Source organism: Dipodomys spectabilis, unplaced genomic scaffold, assembly GCF_019054845.1.
Source record: "Dipodomys spectabilis isolate Male_0828 unplaced genomic scaffold, ASM1905484v1 ptg000026l, whole genome shotgun sequence".
Classification (NCBI taxonomy): domain Eukaryota; kingdom Metazoa; phylum Chordata; class Mammalia; order Rodentia; family Heteromyidae; genus Dipodomys; species Dipodomys spectabilis.
The window spans coordinates 4,119,504-4,142,345 of record NW_024870703.1 but is presented as its reverse complement, the minus strand read 5'-3'; the positions used below and the strand labels follow the sequence as shown (position 1 = coordinate 4,142,345).

General features: G+C 42.0%; 1 protein-coding gene across 3 annotated transcripts in view; it reads left to right on the top strand.

Moving 5' to 3' along the window:
* The first annotated feature begins 649 nt into the window (after window positions 1-649).
* Ppp1r21 (protein phosphatase 1 regulatory subunit 21) overlaps window positions 650-22,842 on the top strand; it is a 68,984-nt gene continuing 46,791 nt past the window's right edge. Inside the window, exons 1-7 of one of the 3 annotated variants that reach the window (XM_042675406.1) lie at window positions 650-780; window positions 12,901-12,969; window positions 15,608-15,754; window positions 17,679-17,780; window positions 18,418-18,582; window positions 18,759-18,817; window positions 20,668-20,762. In XM_042675406.1, the coding sequence (XP_042531340.1) occupies window positions 724-780; window positions 12,901-12,969; window positions 15,608-15,754; window positions 17,679-17,780; window positions 18,418-18,582; window positions 18,759-18,817; window positions 20,668-20,762 (694 nt within the window). In that variant the 5' untranslated portion in view covers window positions 650-723. Of the gene's footprint in view, window positions 781-6,583; window positions 6,608-8,530; window positions 8,585-12,900; window positions 12,970-15,607; window positions 15,755-17,678; window positions 17,781-18,417; window positions 18,583-18,758; window positions 18,818-20,667; window positions 20,763-22,842 lie in introns of those variants that run through there. The other 2 variants (XM_042675408.1, XM_042675409.1) reach the window with 2 other exon arrangements.

Sequence of the window (22,842 nt, the reverse complement as noted above, 5' to 3'; positions counted from 1 at the left end):
CAAGGTGCGGGTAGCTAATGGGCACAAAGAGATCTCAATGTCAAAGCCCTAACGATGGGAAAGGCTCGTCAGGAGCGGAGGGGAGCGGTCCGGGAGCTTACAAAGCCGACAGCACGCTGGAGCTACCCAGAGCAGAGATCGACCGAGCGGCAGGCCCAGGTCTCCGCGCTCCGCAGACAGAACCATCCCAAGCCATGCGGTTGCCATGACAACCCCGGGTGGGGTGGGCCAGGGTTCGGGAGACGCTACTTGGAATGTTTCTTCTTCCGGTCCTCGGTGCTTCGCCCCCTCGGTCTCTCTCTCGCTCTCCTCGGACTCCGCCCACTCCGTAGGCCCTCCTCATTCTCGGTCTCGACTGATTTCCCCTTGCTCCCTCCCAGGTCGCCATCTTGACGCATGGCCCAAGATGGCGTCCCTGGAGTCCCAGAGGCAGAGCCCGGGCGCGCCAGTAAGGCCGCGCGCGCGTGAGCGGGTGTGGACGAGGGAGGGCGCGGCATGACGTCAAGACGTTTCCCCGCCCTCACGGCTCGCCCCGCCCCCCCGAGGCCCACTCCACCTTCCTCCCACCCCGGGAACCCGGAAGTGGAGGAGGAGGAGGCGCGGCGGCTGTGGCCAAGCTGCAGACGCTGGCTGAGCCAAACCCCGGAGCGCGTCTGGGGTTGGGGGCGGGGGGCGGGGCTGAGCGGCCTGGGCAGCCCGGCCTGGCCGGGGCGGGGGGAGGCCATGGCCTCGGCTGAGTTGCAGGGGAAGTACCAGAAGCTGGCTCAGGAGTACTCAAAGGTATCCACCGTGGGCGGGGAGCGAGGGGGTCCCTGGCCCTGCGGCCTCGGGTTGCTTTGGCAGCGACTTGTGGTGTCGTGGGGGGACCGGGGGGGGGCATGCGAGCGCGCCCCTCCTCACCCCTCCTCCTCCTCCGTCCACCATTTCCATGCCTCCACCTGCAGCTCCCAGGAGATGGGGCCGGGCGGTGTCTGGTCCGTGTGCATTGCTGCAGATCCGAGCTGGAGTTTGATTCTCCCTCTCCTTGGCGTGGACTGGAATCCCGGCTTTTGCCTCGGGTGCTGGCCGGGGAGGGGCAGGGAGAGAGGTGGGGCCAGCCCTAACCCTCGAGGTTTGACCAGCCCAGGGGATGGGGATCATCTGCCAGGCTCTCGTCCTGCTGGAATGGCTAGAGGATAGATATTTGTCCACCCCCACCCAGATCCGTGTGGATAGATGTTTATCTACCTCCACCCAGATCCGTTTGTCTTTCCTGAGAACTGTTTCGCCGGGGATGGGTGGTTACGAATGTATTCCATTCTGGTGCTTTGGCAGGATTCCGCCTGCAATGATTTTTGACAGCTTGAATGCTAGGGTTTGGTCCTTTTCCCTCTGTGGTCCTTCCTTCACCTGGAATAGGGTAAAGCATCCAGCTGGTGCTTCATACGTGTTGGAATTAAGCAAAGTAAGGACCTGCCCTTTTGTCGCTGTGTTCACAGAACCTGCCTTTCTTGGACGAGGGTGGTGCAATTTCTCGATTGGGTGTTTCTGCCTTATGCATATTCTGATGAAGTTATTAAAGTTGAATGTGACATCTTTGGAAGTTGATTCACCAGTCTAGGCTTAGTTTTCAATGAGCTTTACAATTTGGAGAGTTTGAAGCACCTTTTCCAAAAATCCCCCTTAAGATTTCATTGAAATGAATTTTTTTTAACTGTATTTTTTTTTTTGTCTTCTTTTTTGTGTTCTGGGGGATCGAATCCAGGATATCGTGCTTTGCCACTAAACGCATATATAAAAGTCTGCAAGCAAAATTTACACTCATCTTCACCATCCACTAGAGATAGCACACTTATTCCAGTGTGGGGAAAACTGTTGTATTTCTGTTTGAAATTATCTTTAGATCCTGTGGCACAGTGTCAGTGGTAGCAAATTTTCACCCTTTGAAAGGAGAACTTCCTTATTTGAAAGAGCCAGAAGTTTAGAGCAAAGTCCATATGATGAAGTGGGGTAGGTGCAGGATGACAGTGTTCAAATTTGTTTCTGTTATTTTTGACCGAAAGTAGTTCATGCATATGAAGTAATGGAATTGCTGGGGTTCCAGTGGCTTCATGCCTGTAATCCTAGCTACTCAGGAAGGCTGAGATCTGAGGACTGTGGTTTGAAGTCAGCCTGGACAGATAAATCTGGAAGATTCTAGCAAAGAGCCAGAAGTGGAGGTATGGCTCAAATGTAAAGCACTAGCCTTGAGTGAAAAAACAAGCAAGAGTAAAGGCCCTGAGTTCAAATGCAGCATTCAAAAAAAAGAAAAAGAAAAAGAAAAATAATGCAACGGTTATTCTTTTCTGGTGAGTAAATGAGCTCAGACCGCAATTCCAAATAGAAAAAGGGGTTCCACAGGGTTCAGAGCAGTGACTACCTTGCTGAAATAATGGTATAGTCTCCCAAGGCAACAACCCCCCCCCCACCAAAAAAAAAACTTTGAGAGATTTTATTCTTTTGGATATATAAGCTTCTTCAACAGATATTTGTTGCCTCCTGTGAGCTGTCTGCCAGGGTCCTAGGCAGGGTTCCAGCTGCAGAAGTCAGCTTTAGTAGAATCTTCAAACTTTGTATAGTTATGATACAGAACGACAAGTGTTCAAGGGAAGCATGGAAGAGAGGTCATCAGGCAAGGGTAGATGTTAGGGAATAGAAAGTGAGAAAGGAAGAGAAGAGGTTGGTAATTTTCTAGGCAAGGGGAACAGCCTATGTGTACTGACCTGAAAGCTGCGTAAGAAACATTCATGGCAGGAGTGGTGAAATGGGCTTGGAGAGGTAATTTGAATGAGATCATGAAGGATTGTGGATGTCAAATAAGTATGAACTTTTCACTATGTGGTCCAGGCTGGCCCAGGACGTGGTGATCTCCTGCCTATGCCTCCAGAGTGATGGAGTTACTGTGCCCCCAAATTTACCTTTTCAGTAATAGAAAATGATCAAAAGGTTGTTAGTGGGGGAATGGCATTACGTTTGGGATGGAAATTGTAACTACATGGAGGACAGATTGAAATAGAGAAGGATAGGAGAAAAAAGGCCAGACAGTAGCATGCAGGAATGGTTTTAGGGAGGGTAATACAGGATTTAAAAAAAAAAAGTTAGTGAATTTAGGACAAAGAGGAGTGGCTAGATTCAGAAATTATGATCCACAACACTTTTTAGCTTCTCTTTTTCTCTTCTCTTTTGTGTGCCTCTTTTATGTATAGCACTAAGCTTAGGAAGATACAAAGAACATATGAGGTTCTTCTCAGGTTTCATTTATTACGGTCGTGGTGAATGAGGGAGACTGAGTTGTCCCTGAATTTTCTGAGGTCACTGACTGATGTGGGCAGCAGGAAGGAGATTTCTGTTGGAAAAGGGGTATCATTCAAAGTTAGATGTGGTCATAGAATTGAGGGTTGGAGGGCATGTTAAAGTTGTGTGACTCACATGTTAGTTTTAAATGATGCTGGGGTAATTGCTGAAAAGTTTCTAATGGAGATGAATTGGCTAAAAGTGAAGGGAAAGGCTAACACTTTCATTCTCCTTAAGATGAACTTTGACAGTTAATTAGGGTAGCCATGTAGGAATACCCAAGAGAAAGATGTGCTGGGAAATATTAAGAAATATTAAGGGGACTATGATAGTAAGTCTCACAAACTTGGAGTCATCTCCTCAATAGAGCCAAATAGTCCTCATTCTTTTGGGTCCGGTTGTGGGGCCTGAACTCTGGGCATGGGCGCTGTCCCTCAGCTCTTCAGCTCAAGGCTAGTGCTCTACCACTTGAGCCACAGCGCCACTTCTGGCTTTTTTTTTTTTTTTTTTTTTTGCTTATGTGGTGCTGAGGAATCGAACCCAGGGCCTCATGCATTGCAAGGCAAGCACTCTACCACTGAGCCACCTTCCCAGCCCAGTCCTCATTCTTTTAGTTGCAATGTGAAAGAAACTTCAGAATTTAGAAGACAAGACTGATTTCATGTGAACCATGCACTGGTGACTCATGGTACTCGGGAGGCTGAGATTGGGAGGATCATGGTTCTAGGCTAGTCTATGCCCAAACATCAAGAGAATTACCATCTCAATGGAAGAAGCTGGGTTTGTGGCATATGCCTGTCATCCCGGCCTCAGTGATGCCTGTGAAAAACCTAAAAGAAGGAGCTCACAGTTGGGACACACGCCTGGGCAGGAAGAGAGGTCCTATCTCAAAAATACCCGGATGAAAAAGGGCTGATGGCCTAGTGGAGCACCTGCCTAGTAAGTGCAGACAGAACTGAGTTCAAACCTCAGTCTGTTAAAAAGAAAAAAAGTCATGCATGTACTCCCTGTCAGTTTTAGTGCTTAGCAATTTCTAGACAAGATCTATGTCCTTTGCATTCCTGTGCCCCTTTCCCTTTTTATTACCTCCCATGTGGCAGAAATTGTGGCTGATTTAGTTACGTTGTTCTTTTGCCTTATTCAGAATGCTAAGAAGAAAGGTTTCCTGTTAATCTATAGAAGGAAGCCTACATATCAGGAGAAAAGCAGGCTTGATCCTAAACCCAAGGACATTTGCAGAACCTCATCTCAGCCTATACTCCAGGAAAGGGCCATTCCTTCCTTACAAATTGTAGTCATCCTCTTTCCTACTGAGCAGTTTATACAAACCAAAACACTGTGCTCTGGAGGAGCTTTCGTAAGAGTCTAAATGTAGTTAGATAAAGGATGAACTCTGGGGGCCAAAGCGGATGAGAATTATGAGGCAAACAAGTGGCTGAAACAAAGTAGTATGGAAAGATTAGTAAAAATGCAGAATAAGACTCCAGTAGTTTGGCAAATAAACCATTAGAGACTTTAAAAATATCAGGTTCAAGAGCTGAGCGTCAATGGCTCAGACCTATGATCCTAGCTAATCTTGGAGGTTGAGATCTGAAGATCACAGTTTGAAGCCACCAGAAAGCTGGAAGTGGAGCTATTGCTTAAGTGGTAGAATGTCAGCTGTGGGAGGAAAAAGCTAAGAGACAGCATTCAGGCCCTGACTTCAAGTCCCAGTACTGGAATGCGTCCCCCGCTCCCCCCCCCCCAAAGAAAACAAAACAAAACACACACAAGAAAAACAACAACAAATCATATTCGGTAGAGTTTGGAGAGGAAGAAGGTGTGTAGAGGCTGGTTTTAAATGTCAATGGGTAGAGTTGCAAGGTACCACTCTAGCACGCAAGGGAAAGCTAATAAGGGCCTCAGTTACTGCATTGTAGTTTAATTCTTCCTTTACTCACTGTACTCCTAATGACCTGTACTCAGTTCTGGTTCATTTGATTTTAGCTTGCTTTCCTTGAAGGAGCAGTCTTGTCTGGCACCATGTGTGTAAGCATATTTCAGGGTCTTCCTAGTGTTTGTGTTACCTTGGGTCAGTGCTTCTAAAGTGTGGGTCCTGGCCCCCATAATCAGCATCTGAGAATGAGTTAGACATGCAGACTCCTAAGATCACCTTTGACCTGGACCTACTGAAAATTAGTAGTAGGACCTAGCTGTTGTGACAAATTGTTCTGTGTGCTGTATTAAGATGCTTTGTGTTGCTACAACAGAATTCCCAAGAGAGCTGATTTAGAAAAAGAAAAGATCACTGGGAAGGTGGCTTACTGGTAGAGTGCTTCCCTAGCATGCATGAAGCCCTGGGTTCAATTCCTTAGCACCACATAAACAGAAAAAGCCAGGAGTGGTTCTGTGGTTCAAGTGGTAGAGTGCTAGCCTTGAGCAAAAGAAGCTCATGGACTCTTGAGTGCCCAGACTCTTGAGTTCAAGCCCCAGGACTGGCAACCCCCCCCCCCCCAAAAAAAAAAAAAACAACAACAACATAAAAACTTTAGTTTACAAGTCCACTTAGCATAATGTAACCTCAGTGAAGCCTGACTCAGATGTGCCTGGATTACCCATGGCACCTGGTGAATGGCAATGGTGGGAACACAGCAGGATCAAGCACTTGATTATACATGGAACCGGAAGCAGAGAGGGACAGGGAGTCAGGTGGCATCACAGCACACGTCCTCAGTAGCTTAAGGACTTCCCACAAACAATACCCCCCCCCCCCCCCCCAACTCGCTAGTTTACTCTCTGTTTTGGCTGTACTGGTTTGAACTTAGAGCCTTACTTTTGCTAAAAGGCATTCTGTCACCGTCACCCCCACCCCAGCTCTTTTTTGTGCTTTGTTTTCACTTTCTGTTGTGGTGTATACCTGGATTGAGATCTTCCTGTTTTTCTTTTTTTGGGGGGGGGGGTCTGGTCGTGGGGCCTGAACTCTGGGCCTGGGCGCTGTCCCTCAGCTCTTCAGCTCAAGGCTAGTGCTGTACCACTTGAGCCAAAGCGCCACTTCTGGCTTTTTTCTTTTTGCTTATGTGGTGCTGAGGAATTGAACCCAGGGCCTTGAGCATGCAAGGCAAGCGCTCTACCACTGAGCCACCTTCCCAGCCCAAGATCTTCCTGTTTTTGCTTCCCATCATAGCTGGGATGACAGGTGCATGCCACCATACCCAGTTTCTTCTATTGAGATGCAGTCTCTCTTGACTTTTCTGCCTGGACTTGTCTAGACCCAGGATCCTTGTAGTCTCAGTCTCCCAAATAGCTAGGATTGCAGGTAGGAGCCACTGGCATCCAGTAAGGGTCCTTTGTCTTAAATGTACATAGTACCTCCAGTATGACCACGGAGGGACCAAGATTTTACATAGGGACCTTTGGGAGACACAACACCTAAACCACAACACATGCTAAACTTGAGTAGTATTCACAAAGCAGCTTTTGTTAAGGTTTAGACAATCTCTTTAGAGTTTCATGAGGCTGTGAAATACATTGGGGAAGCCAAATATCTGTTCCTTCTCTAACATTTTACTTTGCAATGGATACTTCTTCTTAGTTATGATGATGATTGCCTTTGGGAACTTTTTTTTTACTTACACTCTTAGTATAAAGCTACTTCTATCGGGAAAGGGTCAGTTGTGTTCCCTTGTGTTTGCACTCCAAATAGTAAGCAGAATCTGGTTAATCAGTCACCCTGCTGTAAAGGAACAGACTCAGGAGCTAGGCTGGATGAAAACAAGAATACCAGCTTTTTTTTAACCTGGTGTCCTTGTATGTAGGATTCACTATTAAAGTTGGATTGGCAACTAGTTTTGTGTTTTGTGCTGTCTGATGGAACTTTCCATGACATGAAAAATGTTCTTTCTTTGTGCTGTCCAGCAAGGTAACCATGTGTTGAAAGTAAGCACTGAAAATGAAGTTAATGTGGCTGAGGAATGGGATTTTAGATTTTATGTACTGTTAAATAATTTAAATAGACACAGATGGTGATTGTCTATCCTGTTGGATAGTGCTAGCTTAGGCTCTAGATTGGAACATCACAGATGTTAATGTCCGTGTGACTCATAGGAAGATCTTGTTACACTGCAGATTCTGGTTTAGTAGGTCTGGGATGGGGCCTGAATCTGTTCCCAACTGATGCCCTTGTAGCCACCTGAAGACCAACTCTAAATAGTAAAGTCCTGGGGAGACAAGGGAGATGCTATTCATCCTCTGTAGTCCAACTGACTTGCACATAGGACAGGTGTTGGGGGTTGGAGGTTTGTCCTAGCAAGTTTCCCTACATGGGAACAGGAATAGGAGAAAGGGTTCTATTCGAGAGAGGTCTGAGAGGAAGTTCTTCCTGTATCAGTTACAAAATAACCCATCACCGGTACACATTATGTAGCCTAGTGGAATTTAAATTAATTTAAATGACCTGCCTGGGGAGAGCAGCGGGCATGATCCCTAATCCTTTTTTTGGGGTGGGCAGAGTGCCCAGGTGATACTCTTAGCACCTTTGAATATTTCAAATAATGGAACTGAAGGAGTTTTAGAATCAGCCAGGGCATACTGCAATAGTTTAGGTCTGCAGATAGCTTCAGTATTCTGAAGCTTTGAATTGGGTTTGGTGAGACTTAGAGTTGCCTATTACACACATTTCTTTGTAGTGAAGAAAAGCTGTATGCTTAGAGATTTATTTTTTCCAGACAGGGTTGTAAAACATGTATAAGTGTCGAAATGTTCTGCATGAGCCGGGCGCCGGTGGCTCATGCCAGTAATCCTAGCTACTCGGGAGGCTGAAATCTGAGGATCATGGATCAAGCCTGCCTGAGCAGGAAAGTCTGTGAGACTTTTATCCCCAATAAACCACCAGAAAACCCGAAGTGGCGCTGTGGCTCAAGTGGTAGAGTGCTAGCCTTGTGCTGAAGAGCTGAGGGACAGCGCCCACACCCAGAGTTTGAGCCCCGAGACCGACCAAGAAAAAAAAAATTAAGAAAGAAAAGAAAAAAGAAAAAAAATGTTCTGTGTGAATACAGCCATGCAAGAATGGTTCTGCTACAGAACGTAGTTGAAGGTTAGCTGAGAAATTGCATCATTTCTCATTTTCCACCAAATCTTTTAACAGTTTGTGATTAAAGGTCATAAATCCCCAGTTCTTAGGCCAATTATCCTGTCAGAGTTTGTCAAAGTGGCCTATGGAACTGTCTAGAGAAGCGGCTGTGTGAGTGACCTGGCTGAGGCTATTTAATTCCAGAATGACAGTCACACAGAGCAGGTAGGGCTTGGATTACTGAAGAGTTTGACTCAGGGCTTTTGAGAATTCTTGGCGTCCAGTTGGACCATGAGGTTTGAATCATTTGGAGAAGAGTCTTAGAAAAAAACTGGAAAATGATGACAGTCTCTTACATTATGTTTAAACTCCTCTTATATACAGTACTTAACTGGATTAAGTGGATAAAACCTTATTGAACTCTTTCTGTATCCACAACATTGATTTTTCATCATAAGCATGAAATACAAGGAAAATATTTTCTACAACATGAATAGTTTAAGGTGGCAGATAGGAGATGAATATAGAAATCATAAACAAATCAGTAAATGTGAAATTTATGGCTTCTGAGTTAAGATGGAGCAGTTTAATGAGGTATCTTGCTACCAGTAGGTGCCAGAGAAACTGAGGAGCAAGCTCAGGTAGGCAATAGGGCACAGTTAAGGAAAGTCGTGGAGGAAGAACAAGTAGGGCCATTATTTCAAAGTCAAAGGTAAAGTTAGTCTGAAGATTGTAAGACAACGGCAAAAATGAGGTTTAAAACAATTAAGAGACTATCTGAGCTGGAATGCAGAGGTGCTATTCCTCTACCCAGGGGAGCTTAGCGTGAGACTGCAGGGAAGAGGCTGTGTTGTCTTCAGGAGGGTGTTGCTGTCTAATAGAGACTTCAGACTATATTCTCACCTCAGTATGCCTGAGAGTCTCCAGATTTGTCTCCTAGAGTCACTAGTGCCTACCTGGAGGTTACATCCAGTTAAAGAACTGGATGTAAAAGAAAATCCTCATGCCTTTGCACACTGTGTTAAGTGCAGGGAGGAAGGTGGGTCTTAAAGGACCACACTGAGCTCATTGCAGCATTTGGCAGGCCTCTGGGTCAGCGGTGCAGAGGAGTGACTGGTTCTGCCAGGCTGCAGGGAGGCAGCAGATGCCACATAGGCAGTTCAGGGGGCACGGTCCTTTCTTAACCTAAAGAATGGAAAAGCATTTAGATGCGCATTTCTACAAAATGGTGTTTTCTGTTAAATAGTTTGATTGAAGCCATATTTCACTTGTTTAGCAAGAAGTACAATTTTTTATTATCAGTTACAAAGTTATTGTTATAATGAGATATAAACAATTATTTGAAAGTTTCTTTTTTTCTATCTCTCCCTTCCTTCCTTCCTTCCTTCCTTCCTTCCTTCCTTCCTTCCTTCCTTCCTTCCTTCCTTCCTTCCTTCCTTCCTTCCTTCCTTCTTTTTCTTCTTTCCTTCTTTCCTTCGTTCTTCCTTTCTTCCTTTCCTCTCTTTCTTTCTCTCCCTCTCCCTCTCTCTGTCTCCCTCTCTCTCTCTCTCTCTCCCCCCCTCTCCCTCCTTTCCTCCCTCCCTGCTAGTACTGAGGTTTGAACTCCAGCCTTGCACACTTGCCTGGCTCCCTGTACTTCCAAGGCTAATGCTCTACCAATTGAGTCACACTTCCACTTACCCTTTTTGCTTTGTAACAAAGTAGTCTATTCATTTTGCTTTATGTAGCCTTAATTATATCTTAAAATGTAAAGTGAGGTTTTTTTTTTTTAATTACTGCGGTCTGTTTAGTAAATTTTGAGCTTAAAGCAGTTGCTGGGCACACAAAACATCTAGATCAGGCAGGACAGGGGTGTGAGATGACATTGCCCTCTTTGGCTTTGTGAACGTGAAAATACTAAGTCTGCCATTATCCGTGAGTTTACTGATAGTGCTTAAAAAGTAGACTAGTACATGATGGATACTGCACCAGTACTTTCCCTCTTTTTTTTGGTTGGTCGTGGGGCTTGAACTCTGGGCTTGGACGCAGTCCCTGCACTCTACAGCTCAAGGTGAGTGCTCTACCGCTTGAGCCACAGTGCCACTTTGCGTTTTCGAGTAGTTTATTGGAGATAAGAGTTTCACTTTCCTGCCAGGGCTGGCTTTGAACCGAGATCCTCAGATCTCAGCCTCCTAAGTAGCTAGGATTATAGGTGTGAGCCACTGGCGCCCAGCTAGTACTTTCCCATTTTGAACTCCAGAGCAGAGGTAAAGTCTTTTTCTGTAAAGAGCCAAACAGTAAGCACTTCAGGCTTGAGGATGTGTGGTTTCTGTCTTGGCCACTCTCTTCCGTTGTACAGTAGCAGAGATGTTGGAGTAGGGCTGTGATCCAGCACAACTTCAAAATGGATTACAGGCCGACTGGCCCTTAGACTTTGCCAACACCATTTCTAGAGGATTTGTGTCTATGCTTCTTTTTTAAGAGTAGGAAATACCTACATTGCTCATGTTTTACTGTTTTATTTTCCGCTGTAAATGATAAGTTCTTTTAGAACAGGCACCACATCTTTGACTCCCGTATCATTTAGAACAGTGCTTCAAACCAGACAAACTGTAATAAATATGCCTGTTGTTGCTGTGAGTCCAGTCTAACTAGAAGAGCTGTTTCCATTTGTGGAACATTGTCTAGTTTAGAAAATGCTTTGACGTAGGTCTCCTGTTTGGCTCACAAGAAGGAAGATAGGGTCATGTCCATACAATAATACTATTAACTAAGTGGCTGAAGCATAAAAGGGCCAGTGAATTTCTCAAGTTTGTATTGTGTACAGTAAAGCGAAGATTTGGATCTGGTTTCTGTTGTAGCAGTGATCTGTAATTTTTGACTTTCCCAAAGTAGAAGATATTCATCTTCTTATAATCTTAAATTTTGTTTGATGTTTCAGTTTAAGGTTTACCACTCAAATGTTCCTGTCCTTTTGGCTTGATTAGAGTCAGTTCTCTGTTCTCGGGAGCCTAATCTGAGCTATACGGAATTACAAAGAGTTTTTTTTTCCCCTTTAGACAAGGTCCCGCTGTGTAACCCAGGCTCTGGACTATGTAGCTGTGTAGTCCTAGCTGGCCTCTTGAAATCCTCCTGCATCAGTTTCTTAAATGCTGGGATTACAGTGATGTGCGACCCACACCTATTAAAACTGATTTTTTTTTTTTTTTAAGCTGGTAGATAAGATTGTCCCATTCTTTCAGTTTCCCAGAGAAGAAAAATCTGGTCATTTCTGGTCTCTGCTGAACCCTCAGATTATTAGCTGTGTTGAGCTTTAATGTGTGTATAGCTAGTGGATTTTATCTTATAAAACTGCCAGTGGTGGTTATACAGATGTAGATATGAGTAAAAATCATCCAACAGTATAATTTTTGTGTACTTTATTTAAAATAACATTATATACGTCAACTTTTAATACTGAACTATGGAAAGAAGCTCGTTTTCCTTCTCCTAAGGCTTTCCCCCCCTCACCAGCCCAATGCTTTTCTCTAACATAGCTTGTGACATAGTAGTCAATGTTGTCTAGCTGGCATTGTGACAATGGAATCAAAACTGCCGAGATAGGAATTCAGCATTTCCACCCCCCTTTTCTGTGCCTCATCTCTAGAATAGAGATAATTAGAACTTTACTTCGTAGGACAGTGAGGATTAGACAAGGTAACACATGAAAAGTACTTGGGATGATGTAATGTTCAGTGTATAATGATCTTTCAAATGTAAGTGGATACTAAGATCATTTTGCAAATTGAACCTGCTTCTTAATTGCTTCATACATTGCTGCTGCTGCTGGCTGATAATAATTGCCTACCATTCCTAAGGCCACTGTCTGTGATGACATTTTCATGACTAATATTAGCTACAGTGTCCCACTGGGTTTGTTGGTGACCTACATTTTGATGTACATTTTCTGTGCAATTCTTATCAATGGTTGTCTAACTGTATGAATTTTACAAATGGACAGCATGCCAGAATTTAAAGGAAAATGGCCTATTCAGTAGTCTGTTATTTATTGTATTGTTTTTTATTTAGGGATATGATTTAGTTTCATATGAAGAATGGTGTATAGAAGTTGGAGACAGAATTTTAGACCCAGTGGTTTTTCTTTTCTTTTCTTTTCTTTTTTTTAATTTGTTTTTGAAACAGAGCCTACCTTTGTAGCCCCAAACTAGCATTGGGTTTTCTAGGTAGCCCAGGCTAGCCTTGAACTCACAGTCTCACTGCTTTGGTTTCTTGAGTACTGGAATCATAGATGTGTGCTACTATGTCTAGTTAGTCCCAGTTTTGCTATTGATTAGTTTCATGTTGTTGGGGAACTCATCCTGTGAGTCTTTGTTCATAAAATGGTGAACTATAATAACCATTTCACTTACTTTGTTTATACTATGTGTTTATACTGTATGCATGTCTGTATATGAGAAAATGTTTAGTTACCTAAATATAATGACTCCTCTAAAGTAATTTGTAAGTGATATTCTGGTTACAAAGTTTTATATTAAATATTTTTTTGTTCTCCCTGTTTTCAGCTTCGGGCTCAGAATCAAGTCCTAAAAAAAGGTGTTGTGGATGAACAGGCAAATTCTGCTGCTTTAAAGGTATGCAGTCTGGTCTTTGTGTTGTGAAAGGTTGTTATGTTTTAACATGCTGAAAACAGAGAATTCAGCTGGGTTTCAGGGTTAAAGTCCTACTTCTGATACTGATTCACTAGGAATAGGGGATGGAATTACTGTTATATTTTATTACCTTAGGTATGAACATTTTATTTTATTACCTTAGGTATGAACATTTGATTTCCTTCACTAAAAGCTACTAAAAAGTATGATTTGACTTTATCTAATGCATTTCTTCTGTACCTCAAGGCCTTTATTTAGCCCAGTGCATCTGGATGAATGGAGCTTCGTATCTGGTCATCCCCAGACAGCAGTTGAGAAGGCCGGATCACATTCATATCTGTGTCCCCAGCTCTCAGCAGATGGGTCCTAATAAATGGAATATGGAAGTCACCTAGTCCATTAATAGTTGTGCTATTTAGTAGTAATAGCTCTTTAATCAGAGCACTGAGGCATGTAATAAACATTGCTTAGTGATACCTTAGTGTGTGTGCGTGTGTGTGTGTGTGTGTGTGTGTGTGTGTGTGTGTGTGTACTGGCGCTTGAACTTGGGGCCTGGATGCTGTCCCTGAGCTCTTTTGCTTAAAGTTAGTACTCTATCACTTAAGCTATAGCTCCACTTCCCACTTTTTGTGGTTAATTGGAGATAAAAGTCCCTAGGACTGTTCTTGCCCAAGTTGGCTTCCAGTGGCAATTCTCAGATCTCAGCCTCCCGAGTAGCTAGGATTACAGGCATGAGCCATCAGCACCTATCTGCTGAGTTATGCTTTTAAGTGGATAAATTAAATCCAGGTTATAGACTTCTTCTTGACTAAATTTCAGTTAAATATACTGTCTCCCTCTGGCCATTTGCTTGTGATTTCTCTTTCTTGTTAGACAGATAGGATTAGGACTTTTTTCTCTGGTGTCTTTCTAGAGAAGCTCTTCAACCACTGGTTGTCTCCTGGTAGCTCCACTTAGGTAGCTCTGACCCCAAAACATTGTGTAGCAAGCTTTGTGCTAAGTATACTAGATCCATTATCTTTAAGTGTTCACAGCAGTTCTACAGTGGTTGATAACATTATCAACCACTTGCTGAGTTGTAAGAGAAATTAGGATAAAGTTCTGAAATGAATGATTGGTTGGTGGAGTTGGAGCTTCAGGCAACTTATGGTTGCCTGGTGGTAACTATGACAATGAAAAGAAATTACTTTCTATTTTATTAATTCTTTACAATAATCATAATTATTGTATAACTGACAGTTTGCCAATTCTTTTGGTGACAATATTATGTTACCGTAGAAGTTCCTGGCAGTAACTATTATTCATTAATTTGACTTTCTTTAATTTGAGGTGTATGATAGTTTAGACCTGAATTGGACCAAAGTTTACATTTAAACAAACAATAGAGAAGAAAAAAATGCCTACTTAATAGGAGTACATTTTTCCGTCCTTAGTCCTGCTTTCAACATTCAGATAATCTCAGTGTATGGACACTAGCTATAAATTTAGGTTTTTTTTATCATGACTAAGTCATTGGTTTATTAAAATTTGATCTCTTAGGTTTTTTTTTTAAGTGCTTTTTTTTTTTTACTTTATTTTTTTTGTCTTTTTCAGTACTGAGGATTGAACCCAGAGCCTCATACTTGCTAGGCAAGCTCTTTACCACTGAACTACATCCCAATCTTAGCTTTTTATAATTTTTTTTTTCAGTGAAAGAAATAAAAGTGTTTCTGAAACATATAGTTGCATATGGCCATGTGTAGCTGATTGTCAGTGAAGACAGTTATCAGAATCTCACAGAAAAATATACTTAGGATAGTATTTTCTAAGTATTTATCTTTTTAAAAATTGTGTGAAACAGTATGCCTTTTAATGTCTCCATTTCTTACCCTGTTATGGTATTAACATTACAAAATAGCAGGAAGTGTTTGGATTCTAGATTCTGTTTTTATTTTCATCTAGCTTTAAAGTGAGTTGATGTAGAACAGCATCTGAAACTATCTTTTGTGTTAGAATGATATTGGTTTTTATCTTTGGCATATCAAAATAGTTAAAGATAAATGTTGAAAAGACTTTATTTTGAGCTGAGAATATAGCTAACCTAATATGCAGGAAGGCCTTGGTTACCCTCCAGGCCCAGGCAGTGGGGAGAGTTTTTTTGTGTCTATTTTTTTTTTAAAGGGGCTAGCAAAGATTTGCTAATAAATCAAATAAAACAAGGAAAAATGAAAGGACAAGGAATAGGCCCCTCTGGCACACAGAATGGGAGCTAGTTGCTCCTCAATGGACTTAAGTTCTAGGAAGATTTATAGAAAAAAAGGGAAATATGAACTTACTCTTTGTGGGTTTTGCTTACTGAAGAGTATCATTAGTAAGTCTGGGACTCTCTTAAAAAGTTTAGATTTATAAATTTGTAGCCCCAGGTTTCGTGTCTGCTGTTTTCTGTTTAGTTTTAAATTTACTTGGTTTGGCCCACAGATGATTTTTGTCATTAAAACAAAGCTAAAAAAAAAATGTAAGAACTGAAAAGATAAAAACACAACTTGAATGCCCTGAAGCAAGAGATCTTGATTATATTTTGGTGAAACAAGCATCACTTCTTTCATTTATTCTGAACCTCAAAACCCTCACTTGGATGCAGGAACAACTAAAAATGAGAGATCAGTCACTGAGGAAATTGCAACAGGAAATGGACAGTTTGACATTTCGAAATCTGCAGCTTGCCAAGAGGGTAGAACTACTGCAAGATGAGCTAGCGCTGAGTGAACCTCGGGGCAAGAAGAACAAGGTAGGTTCCATAAAGGCATGCAATGAAGGCACTGGTTTAAACAGAAGATTCTCCTCCAGATTCTCTGATGTTCTATTATTATATCTGGACTTAGGGTCCAGAACACAGGCATCTCCTATAAAGGTATGGTAAGTAAACATTCGGGGCATTTTTATTCAGAAATTAGTTTTAAAGAATTTATTAGCAGCAAACATATACTTAGTTCATTTAGCAGCTGGACTATATCAGTTTCTCCATCAGCAAAGTTGAGACAAGGCTTTTAGGCCTGTGAGGATTAAATGGGTCATGTAAAAGTGCCTAGGATATGTTTACCACACAGTATGTTAACACCTTTCCCATACCCATTTCCCTGCACAGAGAATTCTGTAGGGTGCTGATGTTCACGGAAAGGGGAACAGAGAGGGTATAATAGGCACATATTAGAGCCACCTGGGAATCTATCAAAATGTACACATATGCCCCAAGAATTCTGAAAAACCTCTGGAGAAGAAATGGCCATCTCGACTCCACTCACCAGACTGTTTCTGTCCCTTCTGACTGTGTAACAAGGAGGTGTGTGTAGCACTTGTGCATTAGTTTTAATTAAAGCTTCCAAATTTGGAAACTCTAAGGGCCCTGAGTTTGTCATTCAGTAGCATATGTTGTGTTCCAGACCTGACGGATATTTAATATTTTTGGTTTTTATATGGCTTCTCCATTTTGCAAAGGGCTTTTTAATTTCAGATTGATATTGGATCGGTAGGTGACTTCATTTTAAGTGATGAGTGATGATACAAAGAAGGCAGAAGATGGTGACTAATGTCTAAACACAGTATCATTGTTAGACTCTCTCTTGAATATTTGATTTGTGTATTACATGAAAACAGTTGCTCACTTTTTTTTGGGGGGGGTGGGGGGGGCTCTGGGCCTGGGCGCTGTCCTTCAGCTCTTCAGCTCAAGGCTAGCGCTGTACCACATGAGCCACTTTTCTGGTGGCTTATTGGAGATAAGAGTTTCATGGACTTTCCTGACGAGGCTTTGAACTGTGATCCTCAGCTCTCAGCCTCCTGAGTAGTTAGGATTATAGGCATGTGCCGCCAGAGCCCTGGCTTCATTATTAGATTTTAAATAGTGCTATTGTTCTCAGTAGATGATGTTAGTACTAGTAAAAAACAAAAGGAGAGGATTTAAGTTTGTTTTTCTTTTTTTGTTTTTGCCAGGCCTGGGCTTGAACTCAGAGCTTGGGCATGGTCTGTGCACTTCTTTTACTCAAGGCTAGCATTCTACCACTTGAGCCACAGTGCCACTTTCTGTCTTTTCTGTTTATATGGTACTGAGGAATCAAACCCAGGGCTTCATGTATATCAGGCAAGCACTCTGCCACTAAGCCACACTCCCAGCCCTATCTTTGAGTTTTTTCCTAGTGTTTTTAGCAATAGTCTCATTTACAAGCTTATGTTTGTTAAAAATTCATAAGTTGATGTGAACTTCTGAATAAACTTAACTTTATGAATGTTGTTACCTAACTTACTATATTTCTTAAAGGAGTTTAACAAGTCATACTTGCAGAATTGTCAAAACTCTCTTTTCCAAGCCTAAAGATCACATTTAAATGGTGTTTATTAGTGTATTTATGTTGTTAGCCTTCTGGGTTTGTTCTGTTTCCCAATAGTACTACCTCTAAATTGCTCTGAAAAGAATAATGACCTTCTATGTTCTTCTCTCTCTCTCTCTTTTAAGCTTTCCTGCCCTTTACACTATTTGCAGTTACATTTGTGTCCCATAGGAAAAGTTAAATGATGGACTGTGTACCTTTTGCAGGATTGTTTGGGAATGGTGAACACATAGAAGAGACAAGCTACTAAGGTGATAGAGAATCTGTGTACCTTAGGATGTTTCTCTAAAGGATGAAAGTTATGTGGACATAACTTATTCTTTCCATCAGAAAAGTGGAGAATCTTCTTCTCAGTTGAGTCAAGAGCAGAAGAGTGTCTTTGATGAAGATCTACAAAAGAAGATAGAAGAGAATGAACGGTTGCATATACAGGTGACAAAAATCTAGTTTCCATGTGCAATCTGAGAAGTAGAAAAAAATAGTACAAATAGTATGTTTTATCTCTGTATAGGTTTTTCATGATTCCCACAGTCTTTTAAGTACAACTGTCAATGTCATTTTCCTTCCCTGTCCTTTACTTACTCTTCTTTTCTCCTTTCCCTCTCCCTTCCCTTCCTTTCTTTTTCCCTGTCCATTTTTGCCTAGACCGGTCTTGATCATGTCCTTCCTGATCTCTGCCAATGGAGAAATTGGGATTATAAGCATGAGCCATCATGTCCAGCCTGTTAATCTTAGTTTCAGACTCTTATTAAGGGATAGAACTTTCCCTATTTTAGGAAGTAGGAACTCGTGATTAAAAGAGGTGCAGGCTTTGGAATAGGCTTCCTATGTTTCAATCTCACATTTACTGTGAGACATAAGTTACAACCTTTCAAGCTGTTTCTGCATGTGTAAAGGAGGGATAGCCAAAGTATATCTTCTGATAATACACTGAGATAATACCTATGGGTTTTGCATAGAGCACATATAACCATATAGATGTTACTCAGTGAATAATCACTGCTGTTTGGCTTTCTCATTTATATGTATTGGTGCTTCATGAGAAAAAAAAATGGTCTTTCCTTTTCAGTTTTTTGAAGCTGATGAGCAGCACAAGCATGTAGAAGCAGAGCTGAGGAGTCGCCTGTCCGCTCTGGAGACAGAAGCAGCCCAGCACCAAGCTGTGGTTGATGGCCTGACAAGGAAGTACATGGAAACCATTGAGAAACTTCAGAATGACAAGGCTAAGCTAGAAGTAAGCCCACTGTTTGTGAGAGCATGGTAAAAATTAATCCAGGCCTTTGAAAGTTGTCCATGTTGCTCTGTAAAGCACAGTTAGTTGTTTCAGGTAAGCTTGTGGCCTGATTATTTCTCAAGTATGCTTCAGCTGTAGCCTAAACTGTCTACTTTTCTTTTCCTTGTAAACTTTAGGTAAAATCTCAGACTCTAGAAAAGGAGGCCAAGGAATGTCGACTTCGAACAGAGGAATGGTATGTGGAAACAAATCTAGGGCCCTGAAGTGAGAACCTGAGTTTTGGCTTTTAGCTGCTCCTCTGCTTCACATTCGAGATAAGATGGGAGTAGGGAATCTCCAGAGTCCTCGTGCATCCTTTGGGGCTTCAGCATGCATATCCATAAGCAAATGTATATGCATATGTATATATATATATATGCATGTATATGTATATATGTATGTGTATGTATGTATATATAAACATACATACATACACAAATGTACAACGCACATATATACATCTGTATGTATACATGTACACACATAAATATGTGTATTTATATATGTATATTCACATATATGTGTGTATATATACATATATTCACATATATGTGTATATGTATATCCTGAATGGGGGCTTGAACTGAGGGTGCTCTCCCTCAACTTTTTTTGTTTTGCTCACAGCTGGTACTCTACCACTTGAACCACATCTATATTTCCAACTTTTTGTTGGCTGATTGCAGATAAGACTCTTGCATTTGTCTGCTGAGACTGGCTTCGAACTGTGATCCTTAGATCACAGGCTCGAGTAGCTAATATTACAGTCATGAGCCATCTGGCACTTGAGTGGGCCTTAGAATTCTTGAGTGGCTTGTGTAGTAGTCACAGCTAGCAGGTGTTTGGGGCATGGCAGGCATGTCCTGGGCCTCTCATACTGAAGACTGGGTGCTCTGTCAGACTCCCCTAAGTAGAGGTATGGAATGCAAACAGTAATCTTTGTACCAACCCTTTTCTGGTATATTTTGAATAAAATAGAGATTTTATAGGTTAGAGATGTCTAAATTTTGAAATATTACTTAGAAAGTCGCATTAAGATCATACGTTTGTGGTACATGACATATTTTAAGGTCTTTATAATACTTTAGACTTAGTAGACTTGGTCAAGCGAATTTACTTCAGTTCATTGCATTGGTGGAAATAAATGCAATGAAGTAAATGTGTACTTTGTGCTGATAATTGAACCAAAACAAAAACTATCAGCTTTTAATCTGACAAAAAAACCTGTGATATAATACTTAAAGAAAAACAAAATCGGAGCCGGGCGCTGGTGGCTCAGGCCTGTAATCCTAGCTACTCAGGAGGCTGAGATCTGAGGATCGCGGTTCAAAGCCAGCCCGGGCAGGAGAGACCGTGAGACTCCTATCTCCAATAAACCACCAGAAAACCGGAAGTGGCGCTGTAGCTCAAGTGGTAGAGTGCTTGCCTTGAGCTGAAGAGCTGAGGGACAGCGCCCAGGCCCAGAGTTCAAGCCCCACGACCGACAAAAAAAAAAAAAAAAAAAGAAAAACAAAATCCTTTTACAGTGATACTTGAATAAGCATTTATTATGTAAAAATAAAATTTGTGCTTTTGAAGTGGTTCTGCTTGAGGAAGGAAACTTAGGTTTGTGTAACATATTGAGACTGTGATAAATTCCTTCCTTCAGAAGCCTTTGGTACTTAGGAATGGAGGTGTGATATTTCTCTTCGTCTTTATTTTGGTGAGCTGATCTGGGGCTCAAACTCAGGGCCTGGGTTTTGTCCCTGAGCCTTTTTGTTCAAGGCTGGCATTTTACCATTAGAGCCACACTTCCACTTTCCACTTTTTGGTAGTTAATTGGAGAGAGTTTTATAGCCTTTTCTGCCTGTGTTGGCCTTGAACTGTGATCCTCAGATCTCAGCCTCCTGAGAAGTTAAGATTATAGGTACGAGCCACTGGCGCCCAGCTTTTCTTCCTCTTTTAACAGCAGTCAGCATTGTGTCTCCAATATATGGCATAGTTATGGAGGTAACCAATGACGATTCCCTGATTGTTTGTAATGTGGGTTTGTATCTTTCTCTTTTTCAGTCAATCACAGTTAAAACATCTTCATAAAGATCTGTCAAGTAGATTAGAAGAATCCTTATCAATCATCAATGAAAAAGTCCCTTTTAATGATACAAGTAGGTATTTGATACCATTTTATATTATTTCTAACTCTGAAGCTCTCTGTGGTAGGCAACTAATTAAAATGATGTCTAATCTCCTTGGCAACAAAACAAAAAAACTAAATTGGCCCAACTGAAGGTTGCTTTCTTTTTGTTCTCTTGATTAGCTTTGGCTCTTATATTTCAAAGGGAGATTTAAAATGATCATGTAACTACTCCAAAGCCAGTCATCTTAGAAATTGAAATCCAAGTGCGTTTTTTGTTTGCATATAATGGTGATATTTCAAATGCATTTTTTGTTTGCATATAATTTTGATAATCTAAGGTAAAAACCAACCTTCACATAAATTAGTTGAATATTTATATAAGCGGAGTGGTGATTGATGGGGGAGGGCCTAGTGATAGGAAGCTGGTTATTCATCCTAGGAGTGGTCTGGCCAGTTAAGCACTCATGAACAACAGAAAAGCACTTTTCAAAAAGTGAAGATAGGTGTTGGGAAGGTGGCACTTGCCTTGCATGCATGAGATCCTGAGTTCGATTCCTCAGCACCACATAAGCAAAAAAGAAAAAAGCCTGAAGTGGCACTGTGGCTCAACTGGTAGAGCGCTAGCCTTGAGTTGAAGAGCTGAGGGACAGCGCCCAGGCCCAGAGTTGAGGCCCCATGACAGACCCCCCCCCCCCCCCCCCCGCAAAAAAAAAAAAGTGAAGATAATAACTTACCTAAGTAATAGCTTCCAAATTTGTAGTCTTTAGGCAAGAATTCAGACAAAACCTTGAAAGCAAAGAAAATAGTTGTTAGATTTTGAAACTTCTTTGAATTAATATAATTTCCTTTTTCTACAATCACATGATTGAACTTAATTTTCACTTCCCCTAAATTTTTCTTAGGAAAGACCTAAGCAGAAGGAGAAAAAGACAGAAAACATCCCAGGAAAATAGTACTTTGATTTAATTCTAAAATCAACACAGGTCATTGTTACCTCAGAAATCTAAATTCCCCCTCAAAAACAACACCTGTTTCTAGCTACCGTGTCAGTGGAAACCATACTACATTCCTTTGATTCCCTGGATTTGAAACCTTGGCTTTTTTTTTTTTTTTCCTGGTCCTGGGGCTTGAACTCAGAGCCTGGGCACTGTCTCTGAGCCTCTTTGTGCTCAAGGCTAGTGCTCCACCACTTGAGCCACAGTACCACTCTGGCTTTTACTGAGTAGCTTATTGAAGATAAGAGTCTCACAGACTTTTCTGTCCTGGCTGGCTTTGAACTGCAATTCTCAAATCACAGCCTTCTGAGTAGCTAGAATTATAGGTGTGAGCCACCAACACCCAGCTCCTTCAGATTCTTTTTTTTTTTTGTCAGTCATGGGGCTTGAACTCTGGGCTTGGGCGCTGTCTCTCAGCTCTTCAGCTCAAGGTGAGCGCTCTACCACTTAAGCTACAGCGCCATTTCTGGTTTTCTGGTTGTTTATTGGAGATAGGAGTCTCACGGTCTTTCCTGCCCGGGCTGGCATTGAACCAGGATCCTCAGATCTCAGCCTCCTGAGTAGCTAGGATTACAGGTGTGAGCCACCAGATTACAGGTGTGAGCCACCAGCGCCCGGCCTCCTTCATATTCTTATAACTCCCTTTTGACTCTCTTTTGGAGTTTTCCTTTTCTAGTACTAATTGTCACTTAGTTACAGGTCCTTGTCACATCACATCTCATGTGGGTTACTACTTTCAGTCCCAAAATATTTACAGAGCACTTGCTAAGTGCTCACATGGGGAGGTAGCATAGGGGCTAAAAAATTAACAGTAAGGATCTCTACCTTCTAATAGAGCAGAGATATAGAAATACCTACATGGAAAATACAAACTCTCTTATGCCATGAAAAACCACTTAATCTGGTGGGTGACTGAGGAAGCCTTTTCAGAGGAGGCATGTTTTGAATCAGGTTTGTGTGCATGAGCAGATTTTATTGGGCAGAGAAGAGAGAAAACAGCCAAGGAGTTTCTTGAAGGGAATTGTATGTGGGATGAAGCTGCTGCCATTGCCTCAGGAACAGAAGTAAAGAATGACAGCTGGCTGGGGTGGGTGGGATGTGGAGGGCAGTGAC